General features: G+C 49.8%; 8 protein-coding genes across 8 annotated transcripts; 4 read left to right on the top strand and 4 right to left on the bottom strand.

Moving 5' to 3' along the window:
• Nucleotides 1–68: 68 nt before the first annotated feature.
• Nucleotides 69–857, top strand: N7518_008273 (nuclear cap-binding protein subunit CBC2; the record flags this gene model as incomplete). Its single annotated transcript, XM_057189200.1, has 5 exons — nt 69–134; nt 225–328; nt 382–426; nt 479–670; nt 728–857. The coding sequence occupies 5 exons, from the start codon at nt 69–71 to the stop codon at nt 855–857; spliced, it is 537 nt and encodes a 178-aa protein (XP_057040903.1).
• A 147-nt stretch (nt 858–1,004) lies between these two features.
• Nucleotides 1,005–2,017, bottom strand: N7518_008272 (pyridoxal 5'-phosphate synthase glutaminase subunit PdxT; the record flags this gene model as incomplete). The annotated part of the gene is made up of 2 exons (XM_057189199.1): nt 1,005–1,575; nt 1,632–2,017. Coding segments are annotated over 2 exons (957 nt in total), but the record flags the coding sequence as incomplete, so codon positions are not given.
• Nucleotides 2,018–2,267: 250 nt separating this feature from the next.
• On the top strand, nt 2,268–3,559 carry N7518_008271 (4'-phosphopantetheinyl transferase family protein; the record flags this gene model as incomplete). Its single annotated transcript, XM_057189198.1, has 2 exons — nt 2,268–2,294; nt 2,342–3,559. 2 exons carry the CDS (start codon nt 2,268–2,270, stop codon nt 3,557–3,559), a joined length of 1,245 nt encoding a protein of 414 aa, XP_057040901.1.
• An 809-nt stretch (nt 3,560–4,368) lies between these two features.
• On the bottom strand, nt 4,369–5,310 carry N7518_008270 (1-acylglycerol-3-phosphate O-acyltransferase SLC1; the record flags this gene model as incomplete). Its single annotated transcript, XM_057189197.1, has 2 exons — nt 4,369–4,535; nt 4,599–5,310. The coding sequence occupies 2 exons, from the start codon at nt 5,308–5,310 to the stop codon at nt 4,369–4,371; spliced, it is 879 nt and encodes a 292-aa protein (XP_057040900.1).
• Nucleotides 5,311–5,879: 569 nt separating this feature from the next.
• On the bottom strand, nt 5,880–8,492 carry N7518_008269 (anaphase promoting complex subunit bimA; the record flags this gene model as incomplete). The annotated part of the gene is made up of 4 exons (XM_057189196.1): nt 5,880–5,951; nt 6,027–7,873; nt 7,925–8,098; nt 8,156–8,492. 4 exons carry the CDS (start codon nt 8,490–8,492, stop codon nt 5,880–5,882), a joined length of 2,430 nt encoding a protein of 809 aa, XP_057040899.1.
• A 737-nt stretch (nt 8,493–9,229) lies between these two features.
• Nucleotides 9,230–9,830, top strand: N7518_008268 (SND2/TMEM208 family protein; the record flags this gene model as incomplete). The annotated part of the gene is made up of 2 exons (XM_057189195.1): nt 9,230–9,238; nt 9,324–9,830. The coding sequence occupies 2 exons, from the start codon at nt 9,230–9,232 to the stop codon at nt 9,828–9,830; spliced, it is 516 nt and encodes a 171-aa protein (XP_057040898.1).
• Nucleotides 9,831–10,551: 721 nt separating this feature from the next.
• Nucleotides 10,552–14,548, bottom strand: N7518_008267 (uncharacterized protein; the record flags this gene model as incomplete). Its single annotated transcript, XM_057189194.1, has 4 exons — nt 10,552–12,100; nt 12,179–13,594; nt 13,651–14,367; nt 14,433–14,548. The coding sequence occupies 4 exons, from the start codon at nt 14,546–14,548 to the stop codon at nt 10,552–10,554; spliced, it is 3,798 nt and encodes a 1,265-aa protein (XP_057040897.1).
• Nucleotides 14,549–15,356: 808 nt separating this feature from the next.
• On the top strand, nt 15,357–19,984 carry N7518_008266 (E3 ubiquitin-protein ligase SSM4; the record flags this gene model as incomplete). Its single annotated transcript, XM_057189193.1, has 2 exons — nt 15,357–18,375; nt 18,435–19,984. The coding sequence occupies 2 exons, from the start codon at nt 15,357–15,359 to the stop codon at nt 19,982–19,984; spliced, it is 4,569 nt and encodes a 1,522-aa protein (XP_057040896.1).
• Between the last annotated feature and the right edge of the window lie 348 nt (nt 19,985–20,332).

Here is a 20,332-nt window from a genome sequence, read left to right as displayed (position 1 = left end):
CTGCTTTGCTTCCCCAACTACCTGCCGTCGACCACACACTCCAAGTTCAACCTTTATCTCAATTCACTATGAGTTTGCTGGCTGTAAACACGGTCGACCGACTGGATCGACCGAGCGCCTACTACGTCAGCAAGGTGAGTACTCGCCCTGGACTGACTGCCCTTTACCAAGCTGTGTCGAAACCAGTCCAAATAGGCTATAGAGGCTGAACAAACTGTACACAGAACAAGCGACGCAGATACAACGATCGTGAGGAGGAGGAACCGCAGCAACAGGAGAAACCCGATGACAAATTGAAAAATGCGACAACCCTCTACGTGGGAAATCTGTATGCAAGCATGCAATAACTTAGACGCAATTGTCGTTACTAACCAACCCAAGTTCGTTTTATACCACCGAGGAACAAATTCATGAACTCTTCGCCAAGTGAGAATGCGCTTTCGAGTCTCTTCGAATTATGATTAACCTTGAATTCTAGGTGCGGCGAGATCAAGCGACTTGTAATGGGCCTCGACCGATTCAACAAAACACCCTGTGGCTTTTGCTTTGTCGAGTATTATACCCATCAGGATGCGCTAGATTGCTTGAAGTACATCGGAGGAACCAAGCTGGACGAGCGGATCATTCGGACAGACCTTGACCCTGGATTTGAAGAAGGACGGCAATTCGGGTATGTGGTCTTCACCAATGGCGGCTTTAAGCTCGTACTTACTGACTTTCGCTGCAGACGAGGCAAATCGGGCGGTCAAGTGCGCGATGAATACCGCGAAGAATACGATCCGGGCCGTGGTGGATATGGCCGCGCCTATGATGAGCAGCGCCAGCGCGAGGAGGACGAATACGGTGCCGGAAGATAGGTCGGGACATAATGGAAAAGGACTGGCTTGGCAAAGCAATGGCGTTACTTCATGGAAGGGTGAATCCAATTAGCAGAAAGAGGAAATGTCTATTCACCGAATACCCTATTTACAACTGTCTTTTTTCCACCTTCTAATGCTGGTGAATTATTGCTTTAACTTGTCTCGTTTCAGCACTGCTGCTTGAACTTCGCGCAACCACCAAGTGTGGATTCTTGCGTCACCTGTCAGCTCCGGGTGAAAGCTGGTGCCGAATACATTGCCCTGTCGCACTGCAACAATGTCGCCACTTCCCCGGTCTGAATCGATATCTCCACCCTCCGTGGCGGGTTGAGCTGCCGGTCTCACTAATGTTGCTAGTACCTCGACGTGCTCTGCTGTTGCTGCTTGCGCCACTGAGTCCCGTGCTTCTCTGGACGGTGCCACGACAACATCTTCCTGTTGAATCTCTTCTTTTTGGATGCCCTCATGGTGGGGAAGAATCTTTTCGACGATAGGGGCTCGAATGAATACTGCTGGGAAGGGAGGCGCGTCCTGACCCAAGAATGGCAGATCCAACAGGCCTTGGAAGCTTTCTGTCTGTCGACCGAAGTGGTTTCGGTTCACTCGCACATCAAGACCACCGATCAGCTCTTGCCCTCCTTTTTTTGTCTTGTTGGCAGACTCGGCGAGCAAAATGAGCCCGGCGCATGTACCCCAAGTTGGTTTGCGATCCACTCTACACATACCCAACGTATTAGATTGAATTCATATGAACTAATCAAATTCACTTACTTTACAAATTCCCGCAATGGCTCGAGGAGATTTGACCTTGCTGCGACCAAAGACATGGTGGTACTCTCGCCTCCGGGCAAGACCAGGCCATCGCATGTTGCCAGTTCTTGTGGCGTTCGTACTTCGATGAAGTGCCATTCCGACGGCGTCACTTGCTCAGCGGCTTTTTTCAAAAGCTGCACATGCTCAAAAAAGCGCCCTGCAGGGCCAGAACTCCAACAGTGATAGCCATTGTCTCGAAAGATAAGAATCGAAAACCTCGAATTCTTGATATTGATAACTCGTTTGAAGCACGTGCCTTTTAACTTCCTGGCGGGGAGCTTATCTCCACGTGATATCTCTGTGGCGCATGTCGGGATACTCTCGGACTTTACTCCAAAGTTTTGGCTGGAAACTTGACTGGATAACCCCAGTCATGATAGTATAGAAATCAAATTTAACTACAGAAAGACTGATCAGGTAGGCCCTACCTGGTATATCACACTAGTTCCAATGATTTTTTTCCTGTCTTAGGTACGCCGTTGTATTATCGGCACGTGTTGATAGATAAGAACTCTGATAAGGCGCTTCTATTTAGGTGGGATGCTCTGCATCCTAGGCTGGTACGAATATATGAGACCCCATGATAACAATGCAATGGTAGACCTCGGTGTATCTGGACGTGTAAGTAGCTACTGGGCCTCCAGGAATTACCCACTGATAAAGTTCAGACCAAAGCGGATTCCAATGAGATTAAACAGAACGACATCTTAAAGGGCCAGCCCACGTTGGTCCGATGGTACATCGATGTCAGACGTTGGGATGAAAAATTCTTTGACCTTCCTTTTCTCCAAACTCTAACTGAGTCCGATCAGGTAGCTGTCAAAAAGTACTATCAAACTTCGGACAAGCGCCTGTCCTTGGCCTCCCAGCTACTGAAATATTACTACGTTCACCAAGCCACTGGCACTCCCTGGAGCAAGGTTAAGATTCAGCGTACTCCTATTCCCGAAAATCGTCCATTCTACGACTCAAGTCTTGATTTCAACGTCAGCCACCAGGCTGGTCTCACTTTGTTCGCAGGCACGCGTGCCGCAACAGCCCACTCCTTAACCGGCGAACCACAAGGCTTGCCTCGCGTGGGAATTGACATTGCCTGTGTTGACGAACCCTCTCGCCGTCGTGCTAATCGTCCACCGAAAACTCTTGCCGACCTGGCAACTTTCGTGGATGTCTTCAGTGATGTTCTCTCACTCCGTGAGCTTGCGACCATCAAGAACCCGTACGCGACTCTTAAATTGGCTCGTGAGCTTGGTCTGAGTAAAATTGACCCGAGAAAAGACAACGAGGAAGTTCTTGCTGCCTACGGCATTCGGCTGTTCTACTCAATTTGGGCTCTCAAGGAGGCTTACTTGAAAATGACCGGGGACGGCCTTCTGGCCTCTTGGATAAAGGATCTGGAATTCACAAATGTCATTCCCCCAGAACCCGTACAGAAACTTGGATTTCCAGGTCGCCCTCTCACTCCTACAACTCTCAATGCGCCCTCAGTCGAAAATTGGGGCCGGCCTTACTCCGATGTCAAAATATCCTTACGTGGCATTCCTGACCATTCTGTGCGCGTTCAGCTCGTCGGCTTCGAGTCCGACTACATCGTCGCTACAGCCGCTTCAGGCCCTAATATTGGAGCCATTTCGCAGCAGATGGCCGTGAATGGCAGCGATCACCACCTACCCGGGTATATCACAGCCCTCGACCCTGAAATTGAACCTCAGAACGTCCGCATCCCCCCCAACGCGCTTCGCACAGTCGGCGACCGGGACCCCTGGTGCGTTGGCTCGGCGATCATAGACCCCTGGTTGCCCATGCAGGAGGTTGATATTGACATCGATATTCGGCCCTGTGCCGAGGGCCGCTGCGAGCACCTACGGAACCTATCAAGCTTCTAAATCCCTTCTTCCTGGGATATGAACCGGTAATCATCCCCCGAGTTACCTGCATGTTGCATCTCCTCATCTCATACTCCTTTCTGAGCGAGATTTCGCGATGATTCCCCTTGAGCATATTTCTGTATTGCTTTGTTGTGATTAGCGAAAATCAAATATTCCTCCCATCTTTAGGGACTTTTGTTTCAAGTGTAATCTATTCTAAGCTAGTTGAGTGCCGCTTAGATGTTTATCCCCAATAAGCCTCTGTGGATTTTCACTCTCCGATGTGATTTAGATCGAACCCAAAAGTCAATATTCGAAGACGAAGTCGAAGTATAGATTGCACGAAAAAAGACGAGTAAGAAGCCCAAGCCTATTTATGTTCTGTGGTCTAATGTAAACCCAAATATATATAAGTAACAAAAGCGAGTATCTAACAGTAGCCGGGTCGTGTCATGCGTTTACGCTAAAGATATATACATTTTGAATTGAAAAGGGGGAAGAGGTGAATCAAGAGAGAAGACGGTGTTAAGAGGCAATGCCGATATCTAGATCATTGTTGTTCTCATGAGCAGTGTCGGATAGTGTCGGATAGGTTCCACGTCTGAGGCCCTCAAATTCTGTTTCTTGGGTCGAACTGGAGTAGGTACCGAAGAATTGGCCAGGATTATACTGTAGTGTATAAAGGGCAGATTTCTTCTTCGTTAATTGTGGACTCCGGGTTTGCTCTCTGCTGTTGTGAACTTTGAATTTTGCACTCAAACCAGGGGAGACAGATGGCAAATGCTGAGCACGAAGCTATGTGACGAATCACAATTTTGTTTTGCCACTTAGATTTCAATGGCGCTGGAGACGCCGTTGGTGCGAGAAACATCGACTTCGTTCTTCTGTACATGAGACATTTCTTCAAGAGTTTTGAGCATTGAATCCCGCGTCGACTGGGTCAAGCTATCGACATCGCTCGATGTCAAATCCTGAGTCAAAATGGGAGGTAAAACTGTTCCAAAATTGTTAGCCATGTTCTACATGACATATATTGGCAACTTTTAATAACACCCACCCTTAATTTTGATAGTCCCAGCGTTGAATCGCCAGGCACGAGGCGACAGAACGTGCGAATAGTTCTCTGTCACAATCGGCACGATTGGCGCACCGGCCTTGACAGCGAGGTGGAAAGCACCCTTCTTAAAAGGTAGGAGAGTAGGCTCGTCGGAGTAACTCCGGGTGCCCTCAGCGAAAATAAAAACGCTCTGGCGGTGATTGCGCATCTCGGCGGCGGCACCATCGAAAGCCTTGAGGGCTGTCTCCCGGTTGGCACGGTCAATGAACACAGTCCGGGACAGAGACATGAACCAGCCCAGGAAAGGAATATTCCGCAGTGACTTCTTGGCAGTCACACTGCAGTATGGCGGGAAGACACTGCCAAGCATCAACACGTCAAGCTCAGTCTGGTGGTTACCAATGAAAACGGCCGGACGTGTGGAGAGGTATTCTTCGCCTTCGACAACCTCGAACTTAACGCCAGTTGTGAACCGCATCAGCCACTTAAAGCTACGGCCTGCTGCCCACTGCGAAACACGGCCGTATCCAACTAGCCGCAGACAGATCGAGACGAGCACACCGTACGCGGCACTGACGAGGAGACAGCCATACGAGGCGAGACACCGGGCGACAAAAGCGGCGCGAGGCACTTTTTGACCGAGTGCAAAGAGGGAGGCGGTCACTACCACGAAAGAGGTAACACCTGAAACAATATAAGATCCGAAAGACATGTTGACGGTTGTTGGGCGATCAAGAAGAGCTGGGTAAATGCGGTCAGAGGGTGAAAATTATACTTCATGAGAGGGGACGTACCTTGTTCACTAGTATATGGACAACAACCAGCCCACGACTGGAATACGAGGAAGGAATCAGCGAAGAAAAGAGGAATAACAGATCAAATCCAAGATTGAGCCATGCATGGCTTGTGGAGAAGGGCAAATGGTAGAGAGTTGAATCGTTTTTCTGCCCCGATGCCGACCCACCGCCTGGTATGTGCATATGACGGTGTCACCAGGGCGCTTGCGGGGATATTTATACCAGAATCAAAATATATTTTAAGGATTCAGCCAATAATGAGAATCTCTTTCCTCAAAGAATAATAGAATTATGCATTCACCATCCTCATGATGCATGCCCAGGGAAAATCGTGAAACTAATGTACAGAACACCATCATATGCCAGATGTCTAAACCTGGAAAAGAAAACTCCACAGTGATGCTGTGCAAAGAGGCCCTCAAACGCCGAGTTCATAAGAGAGGGCCCCCGTGGGAACCCAACAGAAAGACCTGAGACATTACGTCTACGCTATGTCCTCATCCTCCATATCGTCGTCGTCTAACGACTCCATTGCATCCTTGATGTATTGTGCAGCCTGGGTGAGATCATAATCAGAAAGAACTTAAAAAGGAGAGGGGAATCTAAAAAAAAAATATACCCTAAGACGTACCTTTGGGTCCAAGTTCAAGGCTGCCGTGAAATGCTTGATAGCATTGGCCTTGTCGTGGAGCATTTTGTACAGCTTTCCAAGAAGGTAGTGCACGTTTGCCTCGTCCGGCGCCATGTCCTTGAGGACCTTTAATTCTGCCAAAGCAAACTTGTACTCGCGCAGCTTCATCAGTACGCGCGCCTTGCGGAACTTGGCTAATACCGAGTTAGGGGCTAGCGAGGAGGCTCGTCCGTAGTGGACCAGGGCATCTTGGGGATTGTTCATTTTCTCCAGTACCAGACCAATGCAGCAAATGAGCACCGCGTTCGTCGGGTTGATGCTGGCTGCATTGCGGAAATGCTGCTCAGCGAAGTCAAGCTTGCCCATCTTGTCATACACCGTTCCCAGTCCGTACCAAGCATTGTAATGTCGATTGTCCGCGTTGATGCCGTGGCGATAGGCCTCCAATGCCTTGTCGTATTCTTCGTTGGCGACATATTCATGTCCCTGCAGCGTGAAAGCATATGCAAATTCAGGATCGAGCATAGTCGCACGCTTGAAGCACTTGAGTGCTTGATCATGATCCCGTTGGTGAGAAAAAGAGTTGCCAATAGCACACCACGCCTGAGGGGATAGGCGATCAGCTTCGAGTAGCTGATGCGCCAAGTAAGCCAGTTCTACATCATTTTTCAGATGCCATAAGACGGTCGAGTAGATCTCCATATCCTCGATGCGGGAGGGCGCTAATTTTTGAACCCTGGAGAAGTACTTCGCGGCTTCTGTGTAGCTTGCTTGTTCGAAATAGGTCCGTCCAAGTTGAGACAAAACCCAAGGGGTTTCGCGCTGGCCTTGCGAGAGAGAATTGAAAGAGCTGATGGCATCCGCGCACCTGTAACGGCTCAATGAGAAATATCCAGACGCAAGTTTATTGAAAAGACCCAAAAGCCAATCCAAGGCTTCAAGCTCTTTGGTTTTTTCGGCATTTTTGGGTAATGGGGGGACGAGATGATGCGATTGAGATAAGCCAGTCCGATTATCTTTACCATCATTGTCGGGTGTCTCAATGGGTTTTCGATTGCCACTCACGACACGGCCGACAGTGGGCACACCTCCTACTCGTCCTTTTGTAGGGCCCCCTCTCAACTTCTTCATCTCGCGACCGTCTCTGCCAGTAAGCGTGCTGTTTGAAAGCTTGCTGCTTGTAGGTTTGATCTGGTTGAAGAGGCGAACGCTTCGGCGCTGGGGAGCACCTGGTTCAGTCGGTTGTGATGAGGGAAGTGGATGGGCCACTTGTCCAGAGACTGTGCGCTTGCGGTCCCCGAATCTCGATACAAGAGAGGAATCTCGTTCTACCGCCGGAGCAGCTGGCTGAGTCTCTGGTTCGGTCCGCGTCTTGTGGCGAGGTCTGATTCCCGTTGGACGCATTCGCGGCGGAGGTTGCCCGGTATGGTCAAGGCTCATAGTTTGGATTGTCCGTGTCTTTCGGGCAGGGGCCAAGGGTGCTTCCCATCCAGCTTCTGGGTCTGTGACGCCATTCGCAATGCGAAAGTCATCAGAGCCACTGCTCTGTGCGCCTGGGGTCTCCATCCCGTCGTGGAAAACCGGCTGTGCCACAGCAGCAAAATTGACAGAGCTCCCATTTAACTTTTCCCAAAGAGCAGAGCTTCCAAATGTGGTGTCAGTTTCGCCACGGGAGGCAGAGACCATAAAAGGGTCGGATTCAGGGTTACTAGGAGGCTGCATTGGGAAATTCCCTTCTTCGTAAGCCACGTGGTCCTGAACAGTAGCTATTTCCTCCGGCGATGAAGATATTATTGCAAGAAGTTCTGGGCTAAGTTGAAAGATATTCGGGACACGAATATTGACACCTGATATTGCATTAGAAAAACTCGCCTTGAGAGAAGAAGTTAAACCAATACCTGTTTCGCAAAGCCCTAGGAAAGCATCCCACATGAAGGGGTTCAGTTTCAGTGCCTCCACGTAACAGTCAACTGCTTTGGTCAAATCTTTATGTGCGTGCCAAAGTTTCCCTTGCAAAGAATACACAGCTGCAGCATCAGGCAGGTGCTGTCGCTGAGTCTCACTATGCTTGTCTATAATGTGGTTAGCAAGTGAGCTTGGAATTGACGGAAAAGTTTGCTGGCGCTTACTCCAGTGGTTCTTAGAGACCCAAAGGGGTTTGCTACGCTCCAGAGCCGTAACACCATCCAAGTATTTCCCCAAGTCTAAGCAGGTCTGAGCAAAGACATATGCACAACCAGCATGCAGACCGCGTGAGCCCGAAGGCTGGCTGCATTCGAACGCCGCCTTCACTTCTCCATTGTGTAGGTGGCAAAGGGCGAGTAGATATTGGGCCTCAAATGATCGTGGTTCATATGCGAGGAGACGTGAAGCGAGGAAGAGCGCATTGCGGATTAGGTTATTGTCGAGCTGGTAATAGATGAGGTGCCTTAGCTGGCTGGCAACATGCCCGGTGGACAAGGCCATAGTGAGGGGTCAGCAACACAGTATGCGATAGCACAAGGCAAGGCGGAAATTGTTTAGTGATTATTGGAAGTGGAGATAATAATGCGATGCGCAGAGTCAGTTCCTTAGCGTTACTGTAGCATCAATGTCCGGCGCCTTTGTAATGTCCTCCAAGACGCGGGGAGGAAACAACGACGCGATCGAGTGGGTTGTTGCAGCACGAGCGAATGGTCCCATCAACAGCCACGAGACATGGACAGCAGCAAGTCCGATGTCTTGGTTTGAATTCGTCTAGATGCAGGAGCTATCGAGTGCTCTCGGTGTGGAACAATGAGGAATGTAAACCCAAGCCGGAAATGGTAAGCGGATGAAGGATAGAAAGAAGTGAAGAGTGAGTCCTCTGGTTACGTCATCTGCGGACGCAGGATGAGTCTCTCAGAGTGCCAGGAACATTTCCAAATAAGCGGAGGACTGCAAGATGTGCTCAAGATAGGATCCGTTCTTTCTGTTATTCTGGTCTGAGGCGGCCTTTGTCATTTCTGCCGTTCTTGTCGGGCGGTGGGGGTAGTGGAGGGTAACAATCACCCAATGTGCTATAGCTGTCATATGCAGGTCCCCTCTCTTCTTCTTCTTTCTCCGCCCAGTCTCGAATTCCGATCATCTGCTTGCCACTTGAAAGGGGAAAAGCCTGGTCAATTCATCTAGGGCATCTGTTCTAGAAAGGATCATTGCAGATCACTTGGTGATCGCATTCAACCATGGCTCAGGTATGTAGTGAGGACGCTTGCTTGCTGCGACTAAACCTCGGATTAGCTCCGATCATTGGGTGGAAAAATTCTGATCGTATCACAGAAAGCTACCAAATCTCTAGCGGCTCGCAATGGTGCCGTCCTCAGCCGTACGCACATCATCTCTGCTGCATTGCACCTGCTCTTCCTCCTACTGCACTTTGCTTTCCAGCGGCCGCGTTCACTGAAGCCATACTTCTTCTTGGCCGTTCCGACCCTTGCAATTGAATATTATTTGGACCGAATGGGCCGGCCTCGCTATAATGAAGATGGTTCCCTGCGTTCCGCCGGCGAAGATCTCAACGCAACCGGTCTGACGGAGTATATGTGGGATGTACTTTACTGGACCCAGGGATGCATTGTTACTGTTTGCCTCTTCAATGACCGGGCCTGGTGGTTGTGGGCTGTGATCCCATTATACTCCGTATACGCTGCCTACACCACGATAATGGGTGTGAAGAAGGGATTTGCTGGAATGGGTGGTGGTGATGCGGGTCAAGAGGCCGATGCGCCAAAGAGCAAGACGCAGTTGAAGAAAGAAAAGAGAGGCTCGACCATGAAGTATAGGTGATCAGAGAGTGGAGGATATGTACAGAATGAGTTGATGTAGAATGGGAACCCAAAGTCATTTCCATCTTTCCTAGTTGGATGCCATCTTGACCGTCATTTTCATTCTATATATTTATATATTGGAACAGGGGAATTTCCTACTACTACCCTCAACCTACGAGCTTGGCTCTGACGCTATAGATTTTATATAGGATCATGATTTCACTTTTTTCTCCACATATAAACATAACACATGCATTGATTTCTGAGGCAAGATTAATCGAATCCGTTTATATGTGTAGATTCTTGCCATTACCTATGTAATTATCCTTATTAGCCCGTTCTATAGGAGGGATGCACACCGTGGGTGATAGCTACATACACATCGAGGTCGGGATACCCAACCGCTCAGAAATTACACACAATAATTCCATAACTACATATTTAATTTCAAAAAAATCATTCGTTATGCACTGAACATATCTCACTTTAAACAAGCCTCGTATTTCAACCAGGAAGTGAGTAGAGAGGAAAATTGAGATAGAAGCGGGAAAAAGAAAGCAAGTCTGTGCATGTTACAAATCATGAGCATATGGCCATCGTGTCAAACTATACGGGGAATAATGCGTCGTGAGCCGCGCATGGCATTCCCAAGACATGGGTTTCGTTCGGAACAAAATGATTAAGTCCGGATCAAAAGAAGAAAAAGAAAGAAAAAGTTGACAGACGCTGAAAAAAATTGTTCAAAGTTCATCTTTGACTGAAACTGCGGAACTCTTAATGCTGCTTGTTGTATCTTTAAGGTGGGCTGTGGCGGTCTCGACTGCCTCGAAAATAACGTTGCTAGCCGGTAGATTGGCGGCTAGATCAGCCAGCTGAGACATGGCGTCCTTTTTGGCTCTAGCGAGACGAATAGCTGCACTCTCTACTGCGCTGGGTTCCTTGCCGTAGATAGCAGCGCTGGCTGTGGATTGAATATTCTCAATGGCATCCTTAGCGACATCGAGGTAACTCGATTCCTTGCCGTAAACCGCGCTAATGATCTGAGCGGATGCTGTTGAGTACGCATCAGCTGCGGCATCAGTGGCTTTCTCGGAGGAACCCTTGGGGGTTCCGTAGATACCAACGCTGGCGGTTTCGACAGCAGCACGGAGTTGATTATTCGCGTGTTGTATGATGTCCTCTACGCTCGGGGCTTCTGAAATAACAGAAGCAGCGACGGAGGACGCAGATCCATAAGCCTCATTAACGTAGCTAGAGGCAGACGAGAAAGCGACAGCCGGGTATGGCGTCTCATATGCGGCTCTCAGTTTGCTCAGCACACTCTCCGTATATGAAGGATGCTTGCCCGCAATCAGTTCAGAGACAAGCCCTTGGACTGCCTCAAACTGCGGACGCCCATTATTCACCACTTGCTGCAGAAACGGCGTTGGCGCACCATAGATCTGCTCACTGGCTTTCGAGATGAGGCTTTCCCATTTTTCAGGTACTTGGCTATAAAGGGACTCTACAGGGCCCGTGGAGGTTCCGTGGATGACCGAGCTAGCGGAAATGGAAGCCGCAGAGAGAGACGAAGAAGCCGCAGAGAGGGCAGCATTATATCGGGATGAAGCATCTTCAACAATACTTTGTGCTTTGCCGCCATCCGCGGAAGACATGGCCGAGCTTGCCGATGCGACGACAGCGGCAAGGCTGGCAGAAACTAACGAGGACACATGCTCGTATTGAGACCCTGCTTCCTCAATGATCCCCTTGGAGCTTCCGGCTGGTGTGGGGGTTGGAGAACCATAGACCGCCTCGGATGCCGTAGAGACAAAAACAGAATAGTGGTCATGGGCCAACCCGACTGCCTCGTAGTAGCGACGCTGCGCATCAAGGACGAATGGCTCGAGGCCGCCCTGAGGAATACTGGCTGTTGTCGCTGGTGGCTGCACTCGAGCTAATTGTTCAGATGCTAAGCTGAGTCCATGGCTTAGCCGGGAAGACGCGATGGACGAGATATGGGCCAGAGGTCCGACGTTGGATGGTGTCGGGGTAGCACGAACATTGCGGAGCTTCGATTCCAGCTCATCCGTGGCGTATTTTAGAGACCCGGAATAGGCCGACTCTATGGAAGCGAGAATCTGGACATGAACAGGAGCGCTAGATTCGGCTATTCGGCTAAGAACTTGAGACTTCGCGATCTCATAGAGTACTTTAGCCTGATGTGTGGAATCAGCAAATGTTGAGCTGGCTCCGTCCATCAAAGATTGGACAACCGGTGTTGGGGTGCCGTAGATGACGGACGACGCACTGTGGCAGAAACTCGCATTAGCGATAATTCGATTTTTGTGCAGTTTTGAAACACGCTGAATATGCTATACTACTTACGCGGCTAAAGCATCGCTATATTTCTCGGAGCCGTCGCTGTAAACCTTTTCGACGGGGCTGAGAGGGGTGCCATGGATAACGGTAGAGGCGGCGGACCAAGCAACAGAGTACTGTTCACTGGCCAATGATGCTACCTTCTCACCGACTCCGTTGGTCGTCGATGCACCATAGACAGCTTCGCTAACAGCATTGCTGGCCCCGGCGTAGGTATCGCCAACCTTACTTGCCAGACTGTCCTGGACAGTGTGGCTCTCATCATCTAGGATAGGCGCTTGATGCAAATTTGCATCTGCAGCCGCAACACCAAAGGCGGGTCTTGCGGAGGGCTGGTTTTCCACCACAATATCATCGTCCATAACAGACTCGTTAACGCCATCAAAATCCGCTTCAGCATTGACAGTCGCGGAAGGCTCATCGGTAAAGGGAGTTTCCTCGTAAGCGTCGTCCGATATTGGTGTTGCCACCTCTTCGGAAGACTCATCGTTACCGAAATCCATCTTGGCAGCTTCTTCGTCAGATTCCTCGGTCTCCTCTTGGGCCTTGGGCCTTGCTGGCGGGGCTTCGGTGCGAGTTTCAAAATCATCGCTTACTTCACGAGCAGCGATCTTCCAGATCCCAACATCCTTTAACCGAACAAGTTCCCTGGCAGCTTGCTCGGCTTCATGCATGCCTTGATCTAAGATATCACTCGCCACGGCTCTGGCGTCAGATACGGATTTGTGGTTCATGCCGACATTTCGGATCTCATTACGCCATTCCTCGAGTTGGGCTTTGAGGGCATGGTACTTTGCCCAATCCTTGTATGTGACACCATCCATCCACGCCCAGCGCATGCCAATTTCTTGTAAGCCTAGATTGCGAATGCTGTCGAGAACATCTAGTGTCGAATTGACAGCAGCAGTGACTCGGCGAACTAGTTCGTCCTCGAACGAGATAGACCACTCTCGGAGTGCATGGGCGCGATCTCTCACAGAGATAGCAGAAGTTCGGATTTCCCGAATCAGCAAGTCGCTAGTAGACTCCTCGATCTCCGGGGCGTCCACCTCTGGCATTGAACCCGCGAGTTCATTGATGCGTTGTTTTATGGAGGAAATCTGCTCGGCTGAAACCGACTGAAGAGCGGTAGAAAGGCTCTGGCCGTGGGTGTTCGCGCTGCTTGCAACCAGGGCAGACACGATCTCCCCAATACGTTCCTCAAGGTCTTCAATACCTTTATCGGCCGCGAGAGAAAACCTTTCCTGCCACCGCCCAAGGTCCGAATCTATCTCCTCGCGGACTTGCTGGGCTTGCTCGATAGGAGTTAGAGTGGGTTGGACGGAAGCCTGGGGAGTGAAGGTTGAAGTCACAGTGGTCGAAGTGTGGATTTGTTCTTGTGACTTGGTAGTCAAAGAGCTAACGGGCTGGACTGTTGAGCTACTAAATGCTATGGTCAGCATGCTATGGACTGGATGAACCAAGGGACTTTTAGGTACCTATCCACGTCCTCTATGACAGCGCGAAGTCGCTTGCCCTCCCTGTAGCTTGCCAATCGCTGCCCAATCTTGACGAGCTGGGGTTCTACTTGTTCAGAGTAAAGACCAGTAACGTGAGGCCATAGTGAGCTGTTAGCAAAGTAGATCGCGGATGACCAGGTATACTGCGCCCCGGGCATGACATGGGTTGCCAAAATACCCTGGCCGGTGGAGTAAACTTTCCCGAAGAAAGGTTTCGAACGCGCGTAGAAGGGGACCAGATGGCCCTGATAGACATTGAGCACAACGGTGTTGGCCCATTGGCAGTATGGAGAGACAACATCAACGCTTTGCTGGATGTAGGGATCAATCTTGGCTAAGTAAACCTGGTGAACCTTATTTTGAGCAGTTTGTAGTCTTGGTGAGACTTGATCTTCCCATTGCTCAATCCCATATGCCTGAGCTTGCTTCAATGTCGGCGCTCCATACTTCTCATATCCTGATTTGGTAAATTTTGATGCCGGGGTATAAACTCGCTGATTAAACACTTTCACGTAAGGCCGGGCTTGATCAACGTAAGGCGCCGCATAAATATCATAATATGGCGTCACATAAGGTTCCACGTGTGAACGAGCAATCAGGTAAGGCTTGCAGACTCGAGGTGATGTCTCTGTGAGGTCTGCGAGATGGGTTGGGCACCTGAAAAATGGCGTCAAGAGTGCGTACCAGATACATAGCCTGAGAAGTGAAGATGTTAAAAGGGGCTTTTCGCTGTATACAAGTATGGCGACGCTATCACTCACCTCACGATAAGTCCGATTGTCCACCGCACGAAGCCCTTTCTCCGTGGCTTTTCAAGATCCATTCGGCCCTTTGCTTTGGTCGTGACATCCGTCACTTCATTCCCTTTCACTACCATCGCAACTGAGGCTGACCTTGTCGAGGCCACGCGATACCCTCGTGATATTCGAGGTCGGCCGAATTCGCGGAGGACTTCCCTTCTACACACTTAGATCGAGTCGGCTCAGTATGAAATTATCGCTGCATCGGGGAGAAGCTCACAGCCCAGTTGAAATAAGGCTTTTTGAGATTGGTGCTCGAGACTGCGTGAATCAAAGCAAATTAGCTGCTGTAGGCAGAATGTTCGCGTCGGTCTTGGCGTTAGCAACTTTCACGGGAGGCTAGGTCAATTTCAAAAAGAATAGTTGGTTACGAGGAACGAAAGGTCGAACGAATGGGTTTTAGGTCTGATGAGAAAGAAAACGCAGGGACAATTTTATTACGTTAAGAGGACAAGGCGATCGCATATGACACAATAAATCAGGGATTTGTTTTTAGAGCTCAGTGAGGTCATCGGTGGCTACACGTACTGCATATACGGCAATACCCAGCTACTATCGCCTTAACAATCAGGTATTGTCATATTTCATGTATTGCCAAAACACACCGCCGAGTCGGCGAATTGGACCCCGGGCAGCTACCTAGACAGGCTGAATTGCTTTGTTACAATCAAGCACCAATGATCTACAGATTACGATTGTGAGGTACGATACTCCTATCATACATTTGTCAGTATTGGCCTCACTAATCATTCTATTCAGTTTAAATCGGATTGCCCACAAACACAAGCCTTCCGTATGTTCACAACCTTTGCCATTTCCGCTCGACTAGGAACATGGTGAATATCTGATCAACCACCACCGTCAAATCGGCGAGATTCACGAATTATGGAGCCCGCAGACAACCAATTCCGCGACAATGCGGATAATACCGCGTTCCCCGATCTAATGAACGACCCGGCTTATGACGAAAGGGAAAAGGGATTTGACGACCTAGATACCTGTCGGATATGTCATGGCGAGGCAACAGAAGAGGAACCGTTGTTTTACCCGTGCAAGTGCAGCGGTAGTATTAAATTTGTCCACCAAATATGTCTCGTTGAATGGTTGTCCCACTCACAGAAGAAACACTGCGAGCTCTGCAAAACGCCGTTCCGATTTACCAAACTATACGACCCAAACATGCCACAGAGCCTTCCAGCACCTCTGTTCGCGAAGCAAGCCCTGATACAATGCTTCCGGACTCTAGTGACTTGGTTGAGATTTGTTCTCGTTGCATTTGTCTGGCTGGGATGGCTGCCGTGGTCGATGCGCGCAATCTGGAGGGCACTATTTTGGCTTGCTGATGGCCGGTGGTCTGCCAATGAAAACATTCGGAACCAGGCGGCACAAACCGCCCAAAATGGTCTCGGGCAACTGTTCTCAAATGGCAGTGCAGTAAATACTGCGGTAACTGACTCGATTACTTCGTCAATCTCTAATGCTGCCATCTCATCTACTACTGCTGTACCATCTGCACGATCGTCAATTCTCAATTTCGCTGCCGGAGAGCCGCTCATGCTTACCCTCATCAAAAAAGTGATACCCACACTTTTCATGCCAGCGTTTACCTCGACTGTCGGGCAAGGCAACGGACAGGACAACGTCACGGTTAGCTCAATCAAACCTCGGTATCCGTCATGGCTATCGGATGTGAAGTTCCTGAACTCGTTGACACCGTACCCGACAATCAACAACATGATCATGGATACATTAGAAGGACAGCTCATCACCCTTCTTGTGGTGGTTGCGTTTATTCTCCTCTTCCTGATTCGAGAATGGGTTGTTCAACAGCAACCCATGGTAAATATTGCAGAAGGAGAACGGGAGGCTGCTCTTCAGTTAATTGCAAATGCCAACAATCGGATAAACGATCGATTCAATGAAGAAGGTGGTATTCGACAACCTGAACCCATTCCCGCTCGCGCGGAAAATGAGGTCAACAATGAACGCGCTCAAGCCCATGAGTTGGATAATGACATCCTTCCTCATTTTGTTCCCCACTCCCCAGCTCTGTCCTCGAATGGCTCTGAATACGGTCCCCCTGAGTTTGAAGCGGAGCTACGAGACTACAATGGGAATGACCCGGAATACGAAACAGGAGGCCCTCCTACGGCTCGGGCTCTAGCTTTCCGAGACCTCGTGGCCCGTACTCATGGCAACCATGAAGAGATGCTGCGCATTCTCCGCGAAGAGGCTCATGGGGATGATCTGGATTGGATTGTGAATGCGATCACTGGAGCGACCGTAGACCAAGATTCATCAGCAGGGCCTTCTATTCGACCCCATGATCTCGACAATCCAGAAGTCTCGGACGATGTCGATGGTGTTAATCTTGAAGCTGGAGATGGAGAGGATCACCCGCCTGATGCGGACGCCGGACCTTATGCTCAGAACGTGAATCACGGGCCGCCAACTAGAGACAATGCCATTCCTGTCAATATACAAATGGACCGTCGGCCTCCATTGGGCATCACTGAGCGGGTGTTCGAATGGTTTTGGGGAGATATCACACCTGTAGCTCGTGATACAGAAGAACCAGTTCCCGAAGATGACGAACATATTGTTCAGGATCCGGCCTTGGAAGACCCATTCGTGCCCTTTCCGATACGGATGGAAGAGAGGCTAGCAGCCGATGCTGCTGCCGCGAATGCCGCTGCCGTCGCGGATGCTGAGCTGGACCCTAACGATATCGATGCAATCGAAGGGGACGATTTCGAAGGGATCATGGATCTCATTGGCATGCATGGTCCCATTTTCGGGCTTTTCCAGAACGGCGTCTTCTGTGCCCTTCTGATTGCGTTCACAGTAGCCATCGGTATCTGGCTCCCGTATCTATGGGGTAAAATTGCTCTTGTGTTATTGGCCAATCCTCTCGAACTCGTCATCGGTGTTCCTATCACCGCGGTTGAAGTCGTCACGGACATTGCTCTTGATACTCTTATTGGTGTCGTGGGATATCTCATGTACTGGTTCAGCCTTTTCTTCAAAATTGTACTGAGCCCTGTCGGTGCTCTTTTGCCTATTGGAGAATGGATTCCTCGGGACAACTCAGTCACTAGTGCATCGCTTTCCCTCATCGACGCAAGCAGTCACCGCTTGAACAAAGTGATCAAAGCATTCCTGGTCTTCCACGAGTCTGATATTCCGATGTTCTCAGTGCTCTCGCACCAGGCGCTTAAAATACACCAGGCTCGCCTTGGTGCTGTGTTCCAATCGGGCTTTGCCACTGTCAAGTTCATCGTACATGACTTCCCACTTCGGCTTGCGACGCTCGGTGTTCCCCGTGCCCTGTCTTTCGACATTGACCTTGCCCATTTCAAGAATCTTGTTGGCCAAGCCCAACAACAACTCACCACCTTCGCTAAATCATCGCTTTTCTCGATGCCTGGAACAAGGTTTATGAACGCAAGTGCAGCAAAAGCAGCCTCTGCCACAGTGCCGGTCGATTATGACCTAGCAGTCTGGGATTCCAAGGATCGTGTTATTGCTATCTTCATGGGCTATTTGCTAGCGTTCATGATAGGGCTTCTCTATCTACGAATCACAGAGCTGCTCTCTGGTGCTGATCGGGGACAAAGGATCGAGGGCATGCTTGCTGAGGTCCTGATACAAGCCGGGGGAGTTATGAAGGTCATCCTCATAATCGGGATTGAGATGATTGTCTTCCCTTTGTATTGTGGCAGTCTTCTTGATCTTGCTTTACTTCCGATCTTCTCTAATGCTACAGTGGCCTCTCGTATCGCTTTTACTGCTGCATCTCCGCTCACTTCGCTTTTCGTGCACTGGTTTGTTGGCACTTGTTACATGTTCCACTTTGCCCTATTTGTTTCCATGTGCAGAAAGATTTTGAGAAGCGGTGTGCTTTGTAAGTGCCTATTATCTACGTGCTAGACCTTGATTGGATTGCTAACGGTTCGACTCTAGATTTCATTCGTGACCCTGATGATCCAACTTTCCACCCAATACGCGATGTTCTCGAACGCACCATCACTACCCAGCTCCGTAAGATCGGTTTTAGTGCCCTTGTATACGGTGCGCTAGTGATCCTTTGTCTAGGAGGTGTCGTATGGGGCTTGCACTTTGCTCTCGATGGTGTTCTCCCGATTCATTGGTCGGCCAGTGCCCCGATGCTCGAGTTCCCGGTTGATCTCCTGTTCTACAACTTCGTGTTGCCTGTAGTTATTCAATCATTCAAACCTTCAGATGGTTTGCATGATTTATATGACTGGTGGTTCCACAAGTGTGCTCATTTCTTGCGTCTCAGCAACTTTTTCTTTCCTGAAAGACACCTGGAGGAAGAAGGCTACCACGTTCGGAAGACATGGTGGGGTATTCTCTCTAGAAGTGAGGGTGACTGGGAACACCCGGTCGTTGGAGATGATCAGCAGGCTGCAGCTGAGCGGGAAAATCGTGACGTCTACTTCCTGCGCGATGGTCGATACGTGCGCGCCCCTGGCTCCGATCAGGTCCGCATTCCCAAAGGCAACCACGTTTTCCTTGAGGTCACTGAGGACAATGAACGTGTTGATGGGAAGCCCGATATTGCCGATGGACTACATGGCCGATCTAGCAACATGTTCACCAAAGTATACATCCCTCCCTCCTTCCGGAGTCGGATTGCTGCCTTTATTCTTCTAATCTGGCTCTTTGCTGCAACCACTGGGGTAGGCATCACTATTCTTCCCTTGGTCATTGGTCGGAAGATCATTGTGTCCTACTCCTCTACTCCGGCTCCAGTGAACGACGTCTACGCTTTTTCAAGTGGTCTTTGTGTGGTCGGTGCACTTGCCTACCTGGCGTACTACTCTAGCACCGCACTAAACTTCGTGCGAGAGAATTCAGGCGCATACCTTCGTTCCCCTCGCCAAGCAGCCCAAACCAGTCTAGGCCTCGTGATGCATACTGCTCGGCTTATCTACATGACCCAAGTTGCCATTATCCTTCTACCGTCACTCTTCGCGCTGCTCACTGAACTATACATTCTCATTCCAGCGCACACCCTCTTTGGTGATGGAGAGTCACATGTTGTCCATGTGGTTCAGGACTGGGCGCTCGGAGTGTTGTATGTTCAGATGGCCATCAAGTTGACTTTCTGGCAGCCCCAATCCAGGGTGGCAGCTGCGGTCAACAGTGTCTTCCAAAATGGTTGGCTGAAGCCCAATGCGAGCCTTGCCACTCGTGCCCTTGTTCTTCCAATCGTTCTCTTCACTGTAGCTGCGGTCACTTTACCCTTGTCATTTGGGTTTATTGTGCGCTGGACAATTTTCTATTCCCACGTCGGAGTGCAGCCTAATATCTACCGTTATTCTTATCCTACTACACTCTTGATTGTGCTGTCTGTATGGATGGCACATCTACTGCTGAGACGAGTGGCGGTCTGGCGCAGCAATATCCGCGACGAAGTCTACCTCATTGGAGAGAGACTGCATAACTTCAGTGAGAAACGAGGACGTGTGACGGTGTGTCGCGGGTGATGACAGGATGACGAAATGGATGGGTGTTTGATAATTTTGGCCTGGTATTCCAGCGACTCTCTTACCTTTTAGCTTCATTGGATGTACATTCAACTCGAACGACTAGAATCCAAGTATTAGTTACTTAGGACCTTTCATCCTGCCCGCTCGCCGGGACTGTGCCTGAGGCATGATTCTTATATACGTAACCGGTATTGGTAATACCGTAATATCAATATTCATTACCTGCTGCCTACCCCGTGGCCCCACTATTGGCCCTCTCTTGTGACCGCTCATTGGTTAGGCAACAGGATTCCCTCGATGTGCCGTTGTGTGGTTATCGGCCTTCATCGCCATCCTCAAGGCACC

Source organism: Penicillium psychrosexuale (assembly GCF_028828465.1).
Source record: "Penicillium psychrosexuale strain IBT 29551 chromosome Unknown utg000004l, whole genome shotgun sequence".
NCBI classification, from domain to species: Eukaryota; Fungi; Ascomycota; class Eurotiomycetes; order Eurotiales; family Aspergillaceae; genus Penicillium; species Penicillium psychrosexuale.
The sequence above is the reverse complement of the archived record's forward strand: the minus strand, read 5'-3'. Positions and strand labels throughout refer to the sequence as shown.